The sequence below is a fragment of the Stegastes partitus genome, unplaced genomic scaffold (genome assembly GCF_000690725.1).
Source record: "Stegastes partitus isolate 25-593 unplaced genomic scaffold, Stegastes_partitus-1.0.2 Scaffold1912, whole genome shotgun sequence".
Classification (NCBI taxonomy): domain Eukaryota; kingdom Metazoa; phylum Chordata; class Actinopteri; family Pomacentridae; genus Stegastes; species Stegastes partitus.
In genome coordinates, this window is record NW_007579643.1 from 33,391 (window position 1) to 55,228 (window position 21,838).

Here is a 21,838-nt window from a genome sequence, read left to right on the forward strand (position 1 = left end):
AAATATGTATGCAACTAGCATCATATTGAACAATCAAATAAGTGCTCATCTTATTGAACCAAATCATGTTAGGTGTGATATGTTTGACAGCTTGATGAAGGCTTGTTGCTGATACATATCACAGTTTATTTTAAAGGTCCCAAATGACCATGCCATGACAATACAGGCTATTCCACAATTTTAAAGGAGCCTTGTAGCTTTTTGAGATTTTTTAATATAATAAAAACAACACTGAACTTTTGCCTAGCCTTCATCACCTGTTTCATTGTCCACTTCGCCTCATCCGGTGGACAAGACTCTTTCATTTGTTTCCTGAGAAAGCTGTGAGCCACCTCGAATTCAGAGTCTGCAGCAGGTGTCTTGGTCAGGTCAAGTAAAGGCTTCACCTTGACGACATCCAAGAATGCGGCTTGAGTGGGATCCAAGGCATTGAGTGCTTCCATCAGCTCACGATTATGTTTTCCGAATCGATTTTTCATTTCCCCACATACTGAATCAATGCAACTGTAATAAATCCTACGCAGCTCTGTTTCATCATTACAATCTGCATGTGTGCTGATTTCTTCAACCACATCGTCAGCAAGGGCAGAGTTTTGTGTGCGTCTTCTCTTTGATGGCCTCGTTGTGACACTCTCACAATGCACTAGGATTGCCTGGAATTCTGTCTCAGTGCAGATGTTCCAGGGCAGGTGCATGAGCTGCAAACCTAACAGAACAGACACCCCGCCTTATTGTTACTGTACTGATTACAACTAAATCTACAGTGCAGAATGGCATGACGAGACACAGGGAAATGCAACAAAACAAACAAATGCAGCACTAAATGCACCCGAGGCAGACCCAGAACCCGACCCTGGATAAGTGGAAAAAAATGGATGGATGGATTTTTAAATTCTTGACATAAAAACAGAAGCTCAGTGATACATTAGCAAATAAATAAAGCGAGCTAAAGCTTCGGCATGCTAAGATATTGCTTAAATATACAGATACATATAGTCAGCTGGTTAAAAAAAAAGTCAACCATTATCAGTTCAGACAGATAATACTTCTTTTTTTTTTAACTGCTGGTTAGCTATTATGCTACTGTATTAGATAATGGTGCTCATGATTTATCATTATGTTAAAATTAGCAAGGCTAGTGTCATAGATGACTTATATGATTCTGAAGTCAACCCTAAAAACAATTTGTATATGTATATTCCTACTAAAAAAAACAACAACAACAAAAAACGGTGGCTTACATACAGTGTTAAAATGTGATATTAACAAACCTGAAACCCATTTGATATTCTTAGACCAGTAAAAAGGATTTTAGCGCTATTTGAAGATCAACATCATCCCAGAAAGGAGCTGAAATGAAAACAAAATGGCCAGAAGAATTATGGTTGGCGGGGCCTCATACCTAGTTTTATCCTACACACCAGCTGATTGTTATTTTAAAGTGAATCCTAACGGGGGCAGTTCACAGAAACGTGTGTTTTGCAGCAGTTTCCTTCGCAACTCATTCAAATGACGGGGCTTTTATTTTGTACAGGAACATCCGCCGGAGCGCTCGGACTTTTGTTTTGGAAAGCCGCTCCCAGCGGCCGCCATTATTCTTCGTGACTTGACGGTCGACATAAAGACGGTTTAACACTTTTAAACATTATATTTGTGGGTAAACCGCCACATTCTCAGTCCGTTTGGTGCGTTCTGTTGAATTAGCGGCGTACCCAATGTACAGAATGGAGAAACGCTCCGATACTGCAGGTACGTTGCTAAGCTAACGTTAGCAAGCTAACAGTAGCTGCCGCTGAGTGTGGGGCTCAGAAAATAAGATGCAACGGAGAGCACGCTGTTTGCTGTGAACCGCTGTATAACATGAGCAAAGCTACGTCTGTCCGGTCAATTGTGAGGAATTGTGGTAGTTAGCTAGCTAGCAAGCTTTACAGGGCTGTCCAGGCGGTTGGGTTTCAAATTAACTTATACATCCATCCATGCTCGGATCGCCCGCTGCATCAGGTTCTATCAGCTACAGTGAGGTAGTGGTGTGATGGGTGAACCATCTGCTTAAAGTTTGAAGCTAACTTCTGCACTTTGGCGCCCATTCTCTTCATCTCTTTTCCAAACCCGCTGCAGCTTATCTGCAGCCTTCAAAGCATGTCTTTAGCATCTACTGTATATGCCCGTCCGCACTGCAGCACCACCTACAGCTACATGAAGCTCCACCTCACAGTCCAGCTCTCTGTTGGTGGCAGTTTGCATGATCTCTTTGATTCTCAAGCAGTTTCTTGCCATTTTATTTGCTCCTGTCATGTTTTTACTCACTGCTGCTCAGTTTTTGTTTTTTGTTTTTAATTAAAAAGCCCTGGACCTGTATGGAAACAGCACAAGCAGCCAGAAGCAGAGAGAACCCAAACATGTCTTCTGTGCAGTATGGCACCGTTGTTATGCCATCAATCAAATTAAGATGGATTTCTTTAAATTATTCTTTTCATGCAAAAAACAAAACAAACAAACAAAAAACTGAACAAACCGAATCAACACAAGCAGTGTTTTCCAAACATCCAGATGTGTGGACATACAGGGGTTTGGATGAAACTTCATTTCAAGCTTAGATTTGATTTAGTTTCTCATCAGAACTGCACACTCTCAGTGGTTCCTTCATGGACTTACAGGAAGCTTAAAATCTGATGATTATTTCTATTTTTACAGCTTCTGGTGCTGATTTGTGGTTAGTTTTTTTATTTAGGTATTTTTACAAGTGAACATACTTTTTGGCTGGTTTGGGGGATTGTAGGGTTAAGCAAATTCATTATCATTATCATTCATAGATTTACATTATATTTACCTTTTTACAAACAAGGGATGGGGTTGGTAATATCAACTTTTAGTTCTAAAAAGGTATCAAGTGCAGAACTGTAGCTCTTTTCCCATTGTGCAACAGGCTCAATGTAACAGTGTCACTTGTAAGCTTTTAAATACATATTTTTTCAACTCACTTTCAGGAGGAGGACTTCCCCTGGCGTCCCTTCGCCTCATGGCTTCTCCTCTGCAGCTGACCTACTCGTACATATGGCAGGTCATACGGCAGCGAAAGGTGAAACAGTACTGGAAAGTGGAGGAATTTGTAACCATGGTGACGCAGACTGTTCCTGAGGTCCTGAGTTTTAAGCAGACTGCCCAGCTTATCTTGGGTTTGAGAGCAAGGGTGAGAGTTTGTTTTCACTTGTGTATGAAAAAGTGCAATGTAATTTGCGTGAGAAGCAGATTTTAAAGCAGTGCATTTAACTATCCATCCATTATCTATACACCGCTTAATCCTCAGTGGGGTTGCGGGGGGCTGGAGCCTATCCCAGTCAATCGCAGGGCTACACACAGAGACAGACAACCAAGCACACTCACATTCACACCTACGGACAATTTAGACTCACCAGTTAACCTCGGCATGTTTTTGGACTTGTGGGAGGAAGCCGGAGAACCCGGAGAGAACCCACACTGCACAGGAAGAACATGCAAACCCCACGCAAAAAAATCCTGGGTGATGCGAACCGGCAACCTTCTAGCTGCGAGGCGACAGTGCTAACCACCGCTCCACCTTACAGCCGTGCATTTAGCTAGAGAGAGATCAAACTGACAGACACACTTTACAAGAATCAGGCTTGGTGTTGATTAATTGCCTCTTTAACACTGAAGTACATTCTCACTTTGTGCTGGTTATGTTGTGTTGTTCATTGAAGTTTTGTGTTTTCAAAGGTTTTACCTTCTCTGGTGTCCAATCTGTGCTCTTGTACTATAGATTATTTTGGATTTGCTTCACAAGGAAGGCCAACCAGATGCCAAGGCTATTCAAGCTCTTATCAATAAATTGAAGGTCACCACATCCTCAGGGGTAAGCATGCAAACTTGTTTCTCCTTAGGAACATGTACAGTTGCACCAGCTTTATGAAAGCAGGTTAAAATGTAGAGTTTTTATTGTATGAACTATATTTGCTGTCCTCTGTTTACAGAAGGATGCAGAAGTGGAGAAATCCCAAACAAACTTCATGGTGCTGGTCCAGAATCTGCTTAAAAACCCTGCTGAGCGGAAACGCTTCTTCCAGGTGTCCACATCTGTCTTAATGTCATATTACTCACAGTTAGTGGATCTCATCATGCAAATGTTTTTTGTGCTTTTTGCACATTTAAATGCGGTAAAGCTTAGCTATGTTCAATGCCCAGCCTGTCCTGAAACTTTACCTGTACATTTGGCTGCATTAAAGCACAATGCATGTGAAGATATAAGACATTTAATTCTTAGACCTTTCCTTATTAACAAAGTGTTCCCAATTTGAAAGTCATGCATGGTTTAACGTGTTTCTGTCTCTGCAGGAAGTGTTTCCTGTTCAGTACGGCACAAAGTTTGACACGGCACTGCAGACTCTGACTGCAGGCCTGGTGTGCAAGCTGGAGCAACTTCTTCCTGTTCCCAATTTGTCCCAGGTATGCACATCTGACGTCACTCGGTTATGATATTTACCCTGGGGCAGGCACAGTAGAATGGGCAACTGGTTGGTAAGGTTAGTTTCCTGGTGCTTAATGGGCCCCCAGGCTAAGTAATTCAAGATCATAGTATCGATGAGCTCAGGTGTTAGTGGCAGCGGAGAAATTACAAAAATAAATTCGCATTTTATCGTACCACCTCTGTCCCTAGTTCGTTTATGATGCATTTTGCGATTTCTTATGATCCCACCTTTTTTTTTTGTCACATGCTGCAGCACTGTGAAGCACACACAGAAACTCTTAGTAAGAGTGATGGCGAGAACTAAATGTCCAAAAGTGCGATTACACTTCAATAGAGTCGATGCTGACAGTTGCTACAAGTGCAACAAGTCTTTTGCATGTAAGGACAAAAAAAGAAAAAGCAGTGTGTTAAAACATTCAGTAAAACTTGATCACATACAGGCAGAGAAATTCAGTTTTCAAGTTTAAATGTTGATGTTGGGGGAGGTTTCAAAGGCATGTTTTTTTTTTTCTTCCGAAAAATTAAAAAAACAGAAAGAAATGTCAGATTTTCAATTTGTCCACGGTCCTCCCACTACTTCTCTGTGACATGCTGTTCTGTTGTGAAATTGACCCATGTATAAACCTAAAATTGTCATATTTCATTGAAACCACTGTATTTTACATGTGATATTTAAAAATGTGTAGGGTCTGTAGGGTCACAGGGGGGCTGGAGTCTATCCCAGCTGACTTAGGGCGAAGGCAGGCGAAACCCTGGACAGGTCGGTCCACCACAGGGCTACACTTAGAGACAGACAAGTACACTCACATTCACACCTTTGAGGCGACAGCACTAAGCACTGCATCACTGTGCTCCCCTTGCAGAACCCAAATTCTGCACTCCTTGGTGCAGCAGGGAAGCCATGACTGACTCAGCTGCAGTCAACAGTCAGCAGAAATTCAGGGATTTTTCAACTGAACTGCAGGCTGTACTCACACAAAACACATAGGAGTCAGGAATGAAAACAACCTAAAATATTAAGTAGAAAAATATCTATAGTAGTAGAGTCACTATTTTTTCTCCAGTATTTTTTCCTGTTGTAACAAGCCTTATAGAATAATGTGTGCTCTGTGTATGTGGTGGCTTTATACATGATTTTTTGATGTTTTATGAAATCACATAAAATGTCTGATCTCAGAGGGTAGAATGAAATCTGCACGTTGTATTCATTACTTCCCTTACTTGCCTCTCTACTTCAGCTGGGTGCCATGATCTCCACGGAGCCCGCTGTCCTGGAGGCGTGTGGAGGCTTCATTCCTGACCCGGGTGACCTGAAGACTCTCCTTCTACACCAGCAGGCCAAAGGGCTCATTGGTGTTAAAGGTATACTTCAGGTCGTCATTTGATGAAAGATGGAAAATAAGGAATATGTCACTAAGTAGTAAAAACTCATATCAAAACATAATTTGTGTAAACAAGGTCAACAGACATTAGATCGGTGTATGGGTGACTAAACCTCTTAAATGCAGTGAAAAAGAAATTTACACAGCCTCTCCTTTCTCTGCAGCAACCATCTCGTCTTCGGTGGGTGACTGTGTGCTCTCTTCACTTGCCTTTCGGCCCAAACCAGTAGAACCACCGCTGCCGCCGCCACCACCACCAGAATCACCAAAGCCATTAGAGGTCACCTTCAGCGAAACAAGCCAAGCCTCCCTCAGTGACGCTGAAGACTTGGGCATGATGTCAGATGACTCTGACAGTTCAGCAGCTCCTGTTCTTGGACCTCAGCAAGGAGGAAAATCCAGCCATGAAGCAGCTGTTAGCATTGCAGCAAAAAATAAGAGCATGACTGTAACACCTCAGAAAGAGAATCTGCTGCCAGAGAAGAGTTCTACGCCGGTTCAGTCAGCCACACCTCTGCAAAGCAGAGAGAACGAGGGAGCACCACCACCAGAAAAACCAGACCCACCACAACTGCCTGTAAAATCAATCCCTTTCAAGGTAGTTCCAGTGCCGATCAAAACAGTCTCCCCCTCTCAGAATGCCGGCAGTGCAGTAACAAAAGATGGCCAAAAGCCCCAGACTCAACGAGTCACACTGCATCAGTGGGTGTCACAGATTGCCACCAACTCACTGGCACTCCCAGCCTTACCACCGCTTCCTCCTGCCAGGCTCAGTGCTGTAGATGACATAAGGCCAAGCATAAGAAGAAAAAAGCCATTCAGGCCTCTAGCTGACAGATTTACTTGCAGCGTGTGTGATAAGAGCTTCCCCTACCAGTCCAAGCTGTTGGACCATGAGCGCATTCACACAGGAGAGAAACCATTCTTGTGCACGGCATGCAACAAAAGTTTCCGAACACAGGCTTTCCTCAACAACCATCTGAAGACCCACAGCACGACGCGGCCCTATGCTTGCGGCCAGTGCGGCAAGTGCTTCATAAAGCTGCAGAGTCTGACGAAGCACATGCTCGCCCACAGCGGCCAGAAGCCCTTCTACTGTAACATCTGCAGCAAGGGCTTCACACAGTCCACCTACTTCAAAAGACACATGGAGTGTCACACCAGCCAGATGACGTTTCCATGCAAGCAGTGCAACAAAAGCTTCCCGACGGCATTCAAACTGTCAAACCACGAGCGCTGGCACACCAGAGATCGTCCTCACATGTGCGAACGTTGCGGGAAAAGATTCCTCGTCCCCAGCTTGTTGAAGAGACACATGGGCTACCATATCGGTGACCGCCAGTATCTCTGCTCCCAGTGCGGGAAGACCTTCGTTTATTTGTCTGACCTGAAGAGGCACCAGCAGGACCACGTGCCCAAAGCAAAGATCCCATGTCCAGTCTGCCAAAAGAAGTTCTCCAGCAAGTACTGCCTGAGGGTTCATCTGAGGATCCACACCAGAGAAAGGCCCTACCAGTGCACTATATGCGACAAGACCTTCACTCAGGTCGGAAATCTGAAGGTCCACATCAGGTTGCACACCAACGAGCGGCCCTACAGCTGCGATGTGTGCGGGAAGACCTACAAGCTGGCGTCCCATCTGAACGTCCACAAAAGGACTCATACATGTAAGAAGCCCTGGACGTGCGACACGTGCGGGAAAGGATTCTCGGTCCCCGGCCTTCTGAAGAAGCACGAGCAGCTGCACACGAGGGATGCCAACCCTGACTTTACCGGTAAACGGAGGCACAAGGGAAAGCACAAGAAGCAGTCGCTCAAGAGGAAGTATGACGAGGAAGACGAGGGCAGCGATGATTATTAACCAAAGAAGCACTTGGTTATGAGTAGAGAGGCTCAGATCAGGTTTATGCTGATCACTGACAGAACAGGTTAATCTAGAAAGCTACAGAACAGGCAACCATGTAGTTTTCAAAGTTGGACTTGCTACCTTGTGGTTGATATTAAGCGACCGTGTGGTTTGGCCAGTGAAAACACATTTTGAGTTAGAATTTGACTTATACGGTGTATCAGCAGGCTCTGACCATTGCCTGACCAGCTGCAACTAACAAAGTCCATTGTTTTAGTGCTCTTTTTCATATAATAAGGTGACTTAACAAAGCGAGTTTAGGTAGTAAAGCTACCCAAAGATGTTAGATTTTGAGAAAAATAAGGTAGCAATAGAGCATTTCTGATTACTTTCTCGTCCATTTTTTGAGTTCATCCTTATATATGGTGATCATTTCCTTTACAAAGAAAATGATGCTTTTTGAAAGTTGAGAAAATGTTTTCCATGCATCATGCTTGTCAAGAGGCTTAATATAGCGAACGTTCAGTAGATGACCATCATGTAAACAATCCAAGTATTTCAAAGCATGTGATTGTAGATCATTTATCTCCTGTGTAATAAAATGCTGTAGTGTCTCTATGAAACATTGAAATATGTTACTGTGTCCGTGTTGTGGAAATTGGAGTAATTCAAAACTACTTTCACCACACGCTTTTCTTATGCAACTCTGAACTGTAACCATTTCACCAGCTCTGCTTTTTTTTGTTTAGGGTGAAAGAGGCTCTTTTGTCTTTATCACTATGTAACATTTACAACTTTAATGCAGGTTGAGTGCAACCGTTTGATAATATGCAGGTGTGTGATGAGGTTGTGCCGTGATTCCCATTTTTCCTTTACTTACTGTAGTGTGAGCAACCATGTATATAACCCACTAAGTCGTGTACCTGTTCTCTGTATTTTTGTTGTTTTTGATGCTTTTCAAAAAAAAATAAATGCACTTGGCAAAGAACTGTTTTCTTCCTGGTGCATCATGTGAAATTCTAGAGCACTGCACACCTGAGCAAATTCACCATTATGAGATGGGAAATAGATAGAGATTTGTGATTAGTCAGCTGTGGTGGGGGAAGCATTCAGACCTATTACACTTACAGTCATGCCAGTTGCATTGAAGTCAATTAGTATTATTCGAAAAAAGTGCTTAACCCTAATCCTGGGATCACCAATAATAAACAACTTAAAGAAACAACCATCATTGCAAAATATTAACTTATTTTGTCTGAAAACATCAGTTATTTAATTAATCTATTATATATTATTGCAACTTTTATCCCAGTTGAATGAAATTAATAAATAGATTTCCTTATAAGTCATATGTGCAAATAAACAATTTAATTGTAAATACATTTTTTATGTATTATTGCAGAGCCTACCAAATACATTAAGCCAGACATGTTAAAAAAAAAAAAAAGTGCCAATAAACGTCCTAAAAATGTTAATTTTTTGCAATAAAACTAATAAGGCAGTCTTTTTTAAAGCCGTATTTAACAGGAAACTTGATTTTATTTTATTTTTTACTTGGCTCCATTGTAAATGAGGCCTCCTTACCTCAGTGTACTCTGAATTTAAATAAAGTTACAAATAAATTACTATTATTTATAGTAGTTAGATAGTCAGATAGACTGTGAACGGATTTTGCAACTATTTTTTATTTTCTATATTTTTGGGATATTAAGTTACTGGGGAGGTTCTGTCACCGACATTACTATTCAATTAAATTTATGAAAGCAAGTATTTTCAAGGCACACTTTTACATATAGTGATAGCACTGAAAGCCATATAAATCACTCGCTGTAACATTATTGTGAGTTTTTAAAAATATATTTATTTTGCAATTTTAAAATTGATTACAACAATCCGAAAATTGCACAATTTAGAGTTTAAAATCTAAATGCTGATTCAGTTTTCGCCCCCAATCGCAAGTATAGTCCAGCACATGAAAGCACATTTCCACTGGCCCGGCACGGCACGCCTCTGCCCCGCTATGCGAGCCAAACCGTTATCACACACACCTCCCGTTCATCTTCACGGCCGCCGTCTCCGCCCACAGCCGAGCCCAGCCGAGCCGAGCCGAGCCGTATCCAGGCAACGCGCCACTGACTGGCTCGAATTACATGACGTGTGCAGGCGCCGGGCGGAGGGAGCGCCATTTTGAAAAAAAAAAAAAAAGAAAAGAAAAGAAAAGTGAAAACACTCCACAGGAACGGTTTCTATTTCTGCTTTTCTCTCGGTTTCAGAAGCAAAAAGGAAGGAAAAAAAAGAAGATGGAGCCTCAAATGAACTGGTCCCAGGCGGAGACCCGGGCGCTGCTCGACGTGTGGTCGGAGGAGAAAATCCAGAGGGACCTGGAGGAGTCCTTCAGAAATGAGAACGTTTACAGAGAAGTGTCAGGCAGGCTGGCCGCCATGGGCATGAGCCGCTCTGCAAAACAGTGCAGGGAGAAGATAAAGAAGCTAAAGCAGGAATACAGGAAAACGAAACAGCACGGCGAGAGGAGTGGCGCCGTCAAGAGGACCTTCAGGTGGTACGACGCCATGGACGCCATCTTGAACGACAAACCCGCTGCGACAGACGAGTCGGCCGCTATGATACTTGAATTCATGATTTCAGACGTGGAGACAGGTCGGTTTTATTTGCAGTATGTGGTACACAACTTAAAATACAATAAATAGTAGTGCAAAATGCCACATATACTAACCACAGTCCACAAATAAGTCTCATAAAACCTTTTAGAACATGGGCGTCTGGTGTTTTGCATGCTAGTTCGATGTCACACTGTCATGGTTTAGATATAATGGAGCCTCTAATCTTAGTAACACCTGTGCTGTGTCTCCTGCGACACGTCAAAATTAGCCCTTTCTACTAATCTGGTAGAATCTAAATGTACCAGCTTCGTGTGTGAATGAGCGTCCCAGTTGTGTTTTTATAAAAGTCGCAACAACAGCGACACCAGATCTGACCGAGTAACATTTCGCCGTCACTTTCATTCAACTGCAGCTAGTCACAGTGAACCACGACTACAAGTGCAAAAGGCAACGTGCGTCTGCCAATATCATAAAACATCTTTCTGTTTTACATTGTACGACAACTTCACATCTGTAATGAACTTTACTGCAGGTAAAAACACACAAACTGCTTATGAACAATAATGAAGGTAACCTTTTTGGTTTCCCCACAAGACGTTCACATGAGCTGAAGTTCAGTTTGTTGCTTCCAGCTGTGTGGAGGAGTCTTCTAGTTTATTAAATACCAGCAGCATGAAAGAGCAGCAGGATCCATGTGAGTGCCTTCATTGCAAGAGAGTTGAATGTTTTGCACGTGTGGAACAACAGTAGCTTCACTAAGCACTTAGAAATTAAACCTGACATGGAGACAAGATCGATCAGGCTTCAACAACACTTCACGCTGTGTGAGTTTCTCAGACACACAGGTGAGTGCTGCAGTTAAAGGTGGAGTTCTGGGCTCCATCACAGATGGCGGGATATTTTTGTTTTACAGTTGGCATCGTGGAGTTCGATTATTTATTTATTTATTATTTATTACTTGTCTGCACTTTGTCCACGTCCATCCATCCATTATCTATACACCGCTTAATCCTCACTAGGGTCGCGGGGGGCTGGAGTCTGACTGAAGGCAGGGGACACCCTGGACAGGTCACCGGTCTATCACAGGGCCACACTTAGAGACAGACAACCAAGCACACTCACATTCACACCTACGGACAATTTAGAATCACCAATTAACCTCAACATGTTTTTGGACTGTGTGGGAGGACTTTTTTTTATTTTCTATTATTTTTTTATTGTATGCTTTTATCTCTTACACACTTATATCATTCTAATCTATTCTGGTTTTTAGCTGTTTTACTCAGTTTTAATCTAACTTACTTTGTCGGTACTGTTTTTGATTAATTTCATTTATTAATTACATTTTGATTACAGAGTTTATTTCAATTCCATTTCAATCTACCTGTAAAGCACTTTGAATTACCTTGATGTATGATAAAGGTGCTGTGTAGATAAACTTGCTCACTTGTGCAAATTTTTGTGTAGTATACATTACTTGATGTGCGGTCTAATCTCATATGAATGCCACATTTCATGCGTACTGTGGTTTTCTCTGTCGCTGTGGTGGCAATATCTGAATGAAGCCATGAACAACATGGTGCCTGAGTAACGAAATGTTGTCACTCATGTCTGACTCTTTAGATTCTATTGTTTGGCTTTGTTCTATACATTTTAGCTTCTGTCACTATTTTAGTGGTTGTTCTGAGAAATCTAGACACTATTGATGTTCATTCACAAAGCCAGCAGCCCGTATTTGATCAGTGTGCAGGATACTGCCAGCTTTGATCTGGCTTGGATGCCATTAAACAAACACACCTGACGTTACACAGCAGCTATTTATACAGCACAATATTTGTGAAAAGTCTGAGAACGTGCCAAATGTGATTCTGTTTGGAGGACTGCAGTAGCAAAACTGACCAATATCTATGCAGAAAAACAACCATCACACGTGTAGTTTATCTCTGTTATAAAACATTGTGTAGTGAGTGTGTTGTGTTGCCTTTTTTGTATAAGATTCACACTGCCCAACTTAAATGAAGTGGAAAAAAGTCAGATTGATGCAAAAACAGCTTTTACTGGTACCACATCCTCTTGTTTTGGCTTTTATTGAATGAGAAAATCAAACCGGCCTTATTATTTGACTCAACAGCAGCAAAACAAATAATGTTATATTGTAGTGAGTTATAGCATCTATTAAAAGAGTTCTTTATTTTTTCTTGCTCTCGTCTAAAGCACTATGCGACTGATCATTTTAGCTTAAGGTGTTTTAGTCTTTATGTAACTACAGTATGTTAGAAATCTGCACAGACCCGGAGCGACGATGAATGTTGCTGGAGATGATTATTAAAACTCCATATTGGCTTTTTCAAACATGTAATACTGAACATTGCTGACCTTATCAGTCTGTTCACGTGATGACATTCTGTCATTCAGACATTGGCCACTTTCACATTAAAATTCCTCACTAATTCATTCAGATGTGTAAATGCTTACAAGTTGTCTTTCTTTGTTTATGCTCATATTGATCCTGCTGCTGTTACATCAGGTGACATAGCACTGTAACAACTCACCTTTTTGAAAGAAAGAAATACACAGTGTGATGTGCTGTTAGATCCTAACCGATCCTGTCTCCATATCAGCGATCATTTAGAATTAACTTGTAAGTAATTATTGAAGTTATTTCAGTTGTTTTTATTTACAGTAAGTAGCAGCAAATTAGCTCCTGTCAATGTTTTGTCAAAGCCTGGATTAAAATGGCTAATCTGTCCTTTTAATCTGTTGTCACCACAGGAAAGGTTTATTTTTATGGACATTTCAGTTTTTAATAGATGTGAAATTGTAGAGCAAAGCGGATAAGAAAGCTGTTTTATGATTTTTGCAGGTCAACTGTGTCTTTTGTACTCAGTGATGGTTTTGGATTAATGTTGGTGCTGAATTGTGGCAAAAGTTTTTCCCAGATTGCTTCACAAAACATGAAGTGTGTTACCTGTGTGTGCCTGTGATGTCATGCAGATCAGTATTGTGCTCTGTTGAAATAGGCAGATGTTACTAGGTCCAAGCCCATGCACCTTTTACGTAAAAGTCAGCAGAGGGCTCATTCAGGCGATAAACAGACATGTTCGAATGCTGTCAGGGAAAGGAGTGCATGTCCGAAAGGTGCTATAGTCATGTTTTAATCATACAATTACAACACCATTCCTCACTTTCAAGGTGTGCAATGTGGATGTTTAATAGTTTAGCAGAGTAGTTTCCTAAATAATTAATAAACTGTATGTACAATATTATACAGAATGTTGTTGAGGTACACAACCTGATAGGTTAGTTTAGCGTTTAACTAAGGTCTGTTCACTCAGGTGTATTTCTCTCGCAGATTCACCCGCTATGACAGACATTCATGAAAGCTGCACTACGCCGGGCCATGTTCTGCCATTTACTATGCCTGGTCCAACACCTCATCCCATGGAGAACCCACAAGTACCTGACTTCTACTCTGTTCAACCAGAAGACTGTGACGGTCCGTCTACAAGCACCGCAGTGACCTCCACTGCAGTGCAAACATCAGTCAAAGGCAAGTAGTACTGCAGCCTCTCAAGAGCAATAAATGAAGTCTTATAAAGATACATGCATAATGCAGTGTTTTTTCCTGGCTCAGAAACGGCCATGGCAGTAGGCATGATCAGTCCGCCTACAGCAAAGGCAATGAGTCCACTTTACTTTATTTGACAGAAATCTATGCCTTTTCATATATCCGGTCATTAGATAAACTAAAATGTGAGAACCCAATCAACAGGCTTATTAAAACACTGAATTGCTATTTTTCATTATCATTTTTTTTTTTTTTTATCAGTTTAGTACTTCTGATGTTTATTTAACACTAGCTAAAGCCTCTTTGGGGGCACCAAGGATTCCTCTGCAGGAAGAACTCTGGTATGTGCTAAATTAGACGTGTTGGTCCGAGGCTAAAGGCTTTTTAGAATAACTATGTGTTGGAACCTTTGGCAATCTCACGATTCAGTTTTGAGTTAATTCTTGATTAAAAACTTTTTTTTTTTAAACTTTGAGTGCCAAGCCGCGACCCTTATTTGTAAAAATACTTTTGGTATTTATGAATCAATTCAGACTGTACAGGATAAGAATGGAGGTGCATATATATAAACTTTTCCTCCACCTTTCCTTAAGAAAAAGTAGTAAAAAATCATGTTTAATGTTAATTTACTTCACTCAAGTATATGCACTCTTTATTCAAATATACTTGTTATTGTGCTGCATTGACTTGATAAATTATGTTCTGTTTCCTTCACAGATACGCCCTTGTGTTGTTGGTCAAATAGAGAGGTCCAGGCATTGTTGACACTTTGGGCAAATCCCACAGTTCAACAAGAGCTGCTCCTCAACGTGAGAAATAATAAAGTTTACACATGCCTCAGTGCCAAACTGGCTTCACTTGGATTTAACAAAGCGCCAAAGAAGTGCAGAGAGAAAATCAAAAAACTGAAGCAGGAATACAAGAGGATCAAGAACGGTCATCACATGGGTGGGAGCAGCAGTGTTTGGTTTGCCATTATGGATGAAGTCCTCAGTTCCCAGCCTGCAGCAGTGAAACATTCAGAAACAGCAGATCCTTCCTCCACAGAGCCCTCTCTGCCCACTGAGTCAGTTGTCTTGGATGTCGACACGGATGGTGAGTGGAATCTTAACTAGAAACCAAGTAAATGCAGATTTGATATTTGTCACCAGCTGAAGATTGCTCTTTTCATGCACACATTTTTCTTTTATGCCATTTCAAACGAGCCACAGCAAGGCAGGCAGAGGACGTATTAGCTCCAGAGAGTTGAAGACTTTGTGATGCCTCGGCAGAAAATACAGTGCAGGAAGTACTGCTTAAAAATGAGGAGTCTTTTCACCAGCATTCACTCCCAGGTCATGGGCCGAGATTTTATTAAGAAAAGATTCAAAGTATAGTGTTGATTCTTGGATATCAAACATAGTTATATTCCTCATTGTGCCAGAGCAAAGAGCAATTCAGTGATGGGATGTGAGCTATCTCTATCTTTTGACCTTTTAAGTAGGGGTTGATTAGTAATTGGTCTGATCAATTATTGGATCTGATGTGCAACATTTTTGCATTATATCATATCGTTTTATGGTTTTGATTTTATCAGGTTTTCCAAGAAATAACTTAATCTCATAATGAGCCTAAATGTTTAGATTTTGTCTTTAAGTTAAACATATGTTAAACATAAATAAACAGCATTTCAACAGTTTAGTGTTGAAACAACAAGTTTTTACTTCAAATAAGTATCGGTTTCCTTGATTACTGATAACTGGTGTTGATATCAGCCCCAACAAAAACAGGTTGGTCAACCTCTACTTAAACCCAGAACTCTTAACTCTTCTGCTCCCCCGTTGTTGAACTTGTCACAGTTTGTTAAAGCTGATCAAGTTTACCGCTGCTGACAAATTCTCATTGGTTCAAATGAGAAAAAAAGTACAATCAGGGGAATGTTGTATTAATATTTTTTATATTTAAAAAAAATAAAAAATCAAATACTGATCAACATCATTTTCACTGCATCTAAATTAGGTAACGTTTTGCAAAAACATTTTTCGAAATAGAGCAAGAAATGATCTGGCTAAACCTAATTTAATTTTATTGATAATGTTTAAATAACAAAAAGAGCAACATGAAACAAAAACAACATTAAATATCAACCTCATTATCTTTTTTTAAAAATTGTATTTTCACAGATGAGCTCCAGTGGCTGCCTGATGAAATCCAAGTGTTGATGACTCTCTGGGCACAACCCAACATTCAGAAACAGCTTCTCACCTCAGCGACCGACAATCAAGTTTTCACGTATCTCAGCAGCGAACTGGCTTTGGTGGGATTTAACAAGACGCCGCATCAGTGCAGTCTGAAAGTGAACAACCTTAAAGAGGAGTACAAAAGAATCAAGCAATTCGGACTATTTGGGGATGTGAAAAGCGACTGGTTTGCTATTCTGGACAGTGTCCTCGGCCCTGATGGAGAGGCGTTGAAAGAAGTGGATTCATCTGCTGTGCTGACAGAACCTAAATCACCAGAAGATGAGCATGTGAATGGTATGTTGCTTTGATCCTAATGAAAACATGTTCAGCTGAGTCTTTGCGAGATGACACTGTACTAACTCTCTTGCATTGCTTTAACCAGATTCACTCCGAGCTGTTTGGACGTCCGATGAAGTCAAAGTGCTGCTCACTCGATGGGCAGAGGAGAGCATCCAGGAGCAGCTCAGATCAACTCAAAGAAATGAGAGAGTGTTCGCCCAGCTGAGCTCAGAACTTGCCACTCAGGGCTTTGATAAGACCACCAGCCAGTGCAGGTCAAAGATAAGACTGCTGAAGCAGAAGTACAGAAGGATTAAGCTGCAGAAAGACTCTAAAAAGCAAAAAAGCAGATGGTTCGCCATTATGGATAAAGTCCTTGACTGCCGCAAGTCTGAGTTTGAGACTAAAATAGCTGCTGAAGTCACAGATTCAGACCAGACATCTCTACAGGCATCTCAGCAAGACATACCTGAAGCTGCGGAAGGTAAAATAAGCAGTTGTTTTTTCACTTTAAAGTGACTTGCAGCTTAGTACATGTGGCAGGAACTGAATGATCCTGCTTTGGGAAATATGAGATGTCTGACTCCAGACAGGCTCAACAGGACTTCACAGTTGTTTATGTGATGATTGGAGCAAAGATGACAACACTTCGTATAGCTTTTCTTGTGAAGTTGTGATGCAGTGTTTGATCTTTTGGTACTATTTTACATTACAGTGTTTACGAATCACTTGTCACATTATGATCTACGTCCCCTTTATGCAGTTATAGGATGCTGCACTGTTTGTAAGATAACTCTCAAGCAAGCATGTGGATAATATTGATTTAAGTTCTTTAATATAACCTTCAAACATGTTAATGACAAACTGGTTGATGTGATCACTTTGGTAATAGATTTTCTGTCCAGACACCCAGTCAAAAAGTAGTTGTTTGTTTTTTTTACACTAATTTTGGGGAACCTTTCAGGTGTTAGTTAAAGTGTGAAATGTTTTTTTTCTTAATGGGGTTATTTAATGAGGAAATGTGAAATTTGATGTGACTTTTTTTTTTCTTTTTTTTTTTTTGCAACTTTGGAATTGGATGAAATTGCAAACTGTCACGCACAACAAGGGGACTAGTTGAATTACAGGCTTGCAGTTAGAATATTTGCATGTGAATTTATTATTATATTTTTTTTAAATAGCTGCAAGTTGTTTGAGTAATTCTGATTAATCATTCCTTCTAATTGCAGGTTGCCGTTTGCCCGTCTCCTCATTGTGTCTGCTGGTTCCAACCCTGCGTCTGATGAGTGCCTTTACCTGGCAGGTGGTCCAGTGTAGTAATGTGGCGCATTATGGAAAGGTGGAGGATCTGGTGAGGTTGGTGACAGAGTTGGCTCCAGAGCTGCTGACACCCAGAGAGAAAGTGCAGCTGCTGCTCAGGCTAAGAGCAAGGGTGAGACGCAAGAGATGTTTTCAAGTATCAGTGGATTCTGCTGTTAATGCCCAACATTTAATTGCATTTTTATTCATATTCATCAATGAAATAAGGAGAAAAATAATCATTTTAATGTCAATCATAAGTAAAATACAAGCAAAATGTGTTGCCAAGCACTTGTAACTGTGTGTTTCAGCTTGTGCTGGAGTTGTGTCTCAGTGAGAGCACAGCCAACCTGCTGAATGTCCAGCCCCACCTGAACATCATTCAAGACCTCACGATAAGCTCCAGCTCTAATCAAGAGGTACGTCTGTTGAATACGTCTGTTGAATACGTCTGTTGCGATAAAAGCAACTTTCAAATGAAATATCCTGCGCACAATATGTCATTTGATTCGCTGTAAATATTTCCAAATGGGTCTTTACAAACGAATATAATAAATGAAGCTCAATTGTCAGCAAATGATAGGATGACTCTGGTTCCTTTGTTTGTTTCCTGTTTCCTGTTTTATGAATTTATTATTTTATTTTTATGTTGAAGTCTGCTCACCAGCCCCCGTTCACAGAACGCTCTTTGCCATCCTGTCAGCGTCCACATGCAGAAATGTTGAGAACCTCCTCTCATAGAGACAGAAGTCAAAGTCAGAGCTACTTTATTGTCAGTTCTGCTACACGTTCTGCTCTAAGTGTGTGCACCAAATTATTTAGTCTTTCTAATAGATCTTTACTTTTTTTTATCTTTCCGTGCAGCTGTTTTTTTTTTTTTTTAATTTCAGTCCCATTGTATTTCTCTTTGATGTTTGATGATGTTTTTTTTGCCGAAGCTTAAAATTTGATGTGCTTTTTGTTGCCTCTCTGAAATATTCTTTAACGACCAACATGTTTAATGTTATCTTCCTTGTTTTTGATCAATTGATAGGAGTTGGAGGAGTTGGAAAAATCAAAGTCAAACTTTGTGGAGATTGTTCATACTTTGGTCGAGGACACAGAAGAGAGAAAGAGGTTTTTCAAGGTCAGACACTCTAAACACAGTTCACATAACTAAAAAGCACTGGAGGGCAGGCTGCTGTATTAGTAGCAACATGGAATTTATCACTAGATTAATGCTTTTGTTAGTGAATACAAAAGAGAAAAGAATGGACACGTGACAGCTGAATATTTTTCTTGCATAATGTCTTCACAGAGAAGAAACCAAGCTGTGTGCACATGTGTGATGTTTCACTTTCTTTTTCCTCAGGAAGTCTTCCCTATCCACTATGGCCAACAGTATGAAGTCACATTACGCACACTAGTATGGAAATTTATCTCCAGACTGGACAATCTATTACCCATCCCTGATATTAAACAGGTAAGTTGCAGGATATTGTTAAAGCTTAAACAGAGACCTTGGTTTAATATTGATACGTCTTGCTAATTAAAATGTATAAAATTGATGCACGCCATCTTCAATGTGCTATAAATAGAAATGTTACTTCTGATCACACTTTGTTATGTGACTAAACAAGATATTGAATGTTTCGTTGCCTTTGCACAACATGCTCATGAATGTGTTTTATGCATACTTCACAGACTGCAGAGTGGCTCAGCACCAGTCCCTCCATTATGGAAGAATGTGGACAACTAGTTTTGGAACCAGATCAGCTGAAGGCGCTACTTCACTTCCATCAGCAACAGTCGGGAAACACAAACACGTGTAAGTCATTTACTGCAGTGTCTCATAAAAGCAATCAAAGCCTGGGCCATCTAACACATCCAGTGATTCCTAAAAGACGCAAGGTAAACATTTCGCAGAATATTTAAAAGTGACCTTGGAGCTTGCGTTTTTCAGCACACAAAGCAAATGTTGTTTTGGTGGTTAAACCTATTGGAATACAACAAAACTAGAAGAACTGCATTTTACTGACATTTTGAGGATGCAAAACAAGAAAAATGCTTCTTATAATACATTAAAAGACAATATTTATGTAAAAAATCTTAACAGCACACATCCACTTACAAGTCTGAGCACACAGCAGCAGGATGTTGATATGATCTTAGTAACCGTGACCAAATTCTACAATCAAGTCAGAACAACACAGCTGCTATGCCTGCAGACAAAATAGTAGTAGTAAGTCATCTGCTGCTATAGCTGTATCCTTTAGCTATGGCATCTAATGCTAACGAGTATCTTTGGACATTTTCTGTGAGATGAATATTGTTTTCCCCTCAATGGGTATTCAGAAAGGTGTTTGTTTTTTTCTCACAGGCGTCTCTCAAGCACAGACTATGTTTTTGCCGGCGCTGTCTCTTCATTTCAAAGCAAACTCGAAGCAGCTTGCTTCAGAGCAACAGGAAATGTCTACAGATGATGAAGGACAGTTTGATTATAGTGAAGACGACGAGCCAGTTGATGAAAGCCAAACTGGCGATGAGTTAACTCTGGATGACTGCAGCAAAGGAAATGAAGACCTGAAGTTCAACGAAGAACAAAGGAATGGCATGACAACAGCAAACGCCGCAAGTATGCAAGCATCCACTTTTACACAGCAGTAAAAGAAGAACCGCTTCCCACTTCGATATTCACGAGTTTGTTTATTTGTTTGAGCATCTGTTGTAATACTGCTTGGACTGATTTCACAGATGTAAAGAAAGATGAGGTCGTTAGTAGGTGAATAAATCTGTCACTGTGACAAAAACACTCATCTCAATTAACAGGTACATTAAAAACCTTCATTCTGGTAGCATTTCACTTCGTCTGAACCTACTCATCCTCTCTTTCAGATTTAAAGCATGCACCTTTACGCCTTCATACCTGCTCACTGTGTCCGTACTCCGACAGCCAGGTGTCCGGACTTCTGAATCACATCAGAAAGGAGCATCTGATCCAGGATCCCAGTGGCCTTTTCTCTACAGAATTTGGGCAAGATGGCGTCCTTCAAAAAGTCGACGCGCAGATGCTCAGGAGCACAACAGACACTTGTGAGTATTGCGGGAAGGTCTTCAAGGACATAGCAACCCTGAACACCCACATTAAAACACACACTCTGCTATATCACTGCGACAAGTGTGACAAGAAATACTCCTCCAAGGCGTCCCTGACTGTGCACCAACGGATTCACACGGGCGAGATTCCATATTTGTGTTCGCACTGTGGACAAGGCTTCAGGTCTTCGTACACCCTCGGGCAGCACGTTCGCATACACACAGGAGACCGGCGCTACAAATGTCACATATGTGGGAAGACGTCGATCCAACATCTGGCGAGACACATGCGCATGCACAGAGGGGAAAAGAACTATCTGTGTACGGAATGTGGGAAGGCTTTTCTGTCCTCTGGGGAGCTGCGGCTACACACGAGGTTTCACACAGGCGAGCGGCCTTACATATGCAAACACTGCGGCAAAGGTTTCATCGCAAAGTGCCAACTGACGGTTCACACGCGGCGACACACAGGAGAGAGTCCGTACGGGTGTTCGCTGTGTCCAAAATCCTTTCACACTTTGAGAGCCCAGAAAAGGCACATGATGATTCACTCCAACAAGAAGTCTTTCCAGTGTTTAAAGTGTGGTAAAATATTCAGGCAAGAGGAAACTTTTAAAATGCACGCTGAGACACACAAATGATTTAATATAAAGCGTAAACTAACTTATTGTTAATTTGGTTTAAATAGTGCAACCCATGGCCAAGCAGGTGGGTTTAAAAAAATCCCATCCAGTGACTGTTGACTCTGGTAATCATTTGGTCAAGGTGAAATTACACTTGCTACATAAAAATGCCTATTAAAGAGCCTGCGATAAGCTCTTATGGTTTTTCTGCTTCATTCAATGTGTTAAAGTCTGCAAACTTACAAAGTCATGCCAAAAGGAGTTTTTCTCTCCCACAGAAAATGCTGCTCCTTACCTGCATAAAACACTTTGAAGTCCAGGCTTTCCTCCTTTTTCTTTTTAATAACACATTTGCATAACACCTGCCTAACGTTTGGCAAACAAGGAATGAGCAGCTTCCCCATTTGTTTTAACAGGTTTTGGGATAATTGTGGCAAAAA

The 21,838-nt window shown here is 40.9% G+C and overlaps 2 protein-coding genes across 3 annotated transcripts; both read left to right on the forward strand.

Annotated features, from left to right (window-relative positions):
• Nucleotides 1–1,620: 1,620 nt before the first annotated feature.
• LOC103373126 (zinc finger protein 768) lies at nt 1,621–8,699 on the forward strand. Of its 2 annotated transcripts, none has more exons than XM_008302942.1 (7): nt 1,621–1,749; nt 2,988–3,190; nt 3,779–3,871; nt 3,993–4,082; nt 4,351–4,461; nt 5,722–5,845; nt 6,030–8,699. In XM_008302942.1, exons 1-7 carry the CDS (start codon nt 1,716–1,718, stop codon nt 7,724–7,726), a joined length of 2,352 nt encoding a protein of 783 aa, XP_008301164.1. In that variant the 5' UTR covers nt 1,621–1,715; the 3' UTR covers nt 7,727–8,699. The 2 variants fall into 2 exon arrangements, with proteins under 2 accessions (XP_008301164.1, XP_008301163.1); XM_008302941.1 differs by having other exon boundaries at nt 1,622–1,749; nt 3,990–4,082.
• Nucleotides 8,700–9,962: 1,263 nt separating this feature from the next.
• Nucleotides 9,963–21,423, forward strand: LOC103373132 (uncharacterized). Its single transcript, XM_008302950.1, has 12 exons — nt 9,963–10,369; nt 13,685–13,882; nt 14,618–14,995; nt 16,063–16,416; nt 16,505–16,885; nt 17,631–17,833; nt 18,012–18,119; nt 18,734–18,826; nt 19,052–19,162; nt 19,384–19,507; nt 20,060–20,314; nt 20,575–21,423. Exons 1-12 carry the CDS (start codon nt 10,012–10,014, stop codon nt 21,414–21,416), a joined length of 3,405 nt encoding a protein of 1,134 aa, XP_008301172.1. The 5' UTR covers nt 9,963–10,011; the 3' UTR covers nt 21,417–21,423.
• Nucleotides 21,424–21,838: the final 415 nt, after the last annotated feature.

What these genes read in the sequence shown, in the direction of transcription:
- LOC103373126 (XM_008302941.1), top strand. Translation starts at nt 1,716, where the DNA reads ATGTACAGAATGGAGAAACGCTCCGATACTGCAG. An exon ending in GAAACGCTCCGATACTGCAG is followed by an intron (nt 1,750 to 2,987) that starts GTACGTTGCTAA and finishes ACTCACTTTCAG; the next exon opens with GAGGAGGACTTCCCCTGGCG. An exon ending in TCTTGGGTTTGAGAGCAAGG is followed by an intron (nt 3,191 to 3,778) that starts GTGAGAGTTTGT and finishes CTTGTACTATAG; the next exon opens with ATTATTTTGGATTTGCTTCA.
- LOC103373132 (XM_008302950.1), top strand. Translation starts at nt 10,012, where the DNA reads ATGGAGCCTCAAATGAACTGGTCCCAGGCGGAGACCCGGGCGCTGCTC. An exon ending in GCTCCAGCTCTAATCAAGAG is followed by an intron (nt 18,120 to 18,733) that starts GTACGTCTGTTG and finishes ATCAATTGATAG; the next exon opens with GAGTTGGAGGAGTTGGAAAA. An exon ending in GTCGGGAAACACAAACACGT is followed by an intron (nt 19,508 to 20,059) that starts GTAAGTCATTTA and finishes TTTTTCTCACAG; the next exon opens with GCGTCTCTCAAGCACAGACT.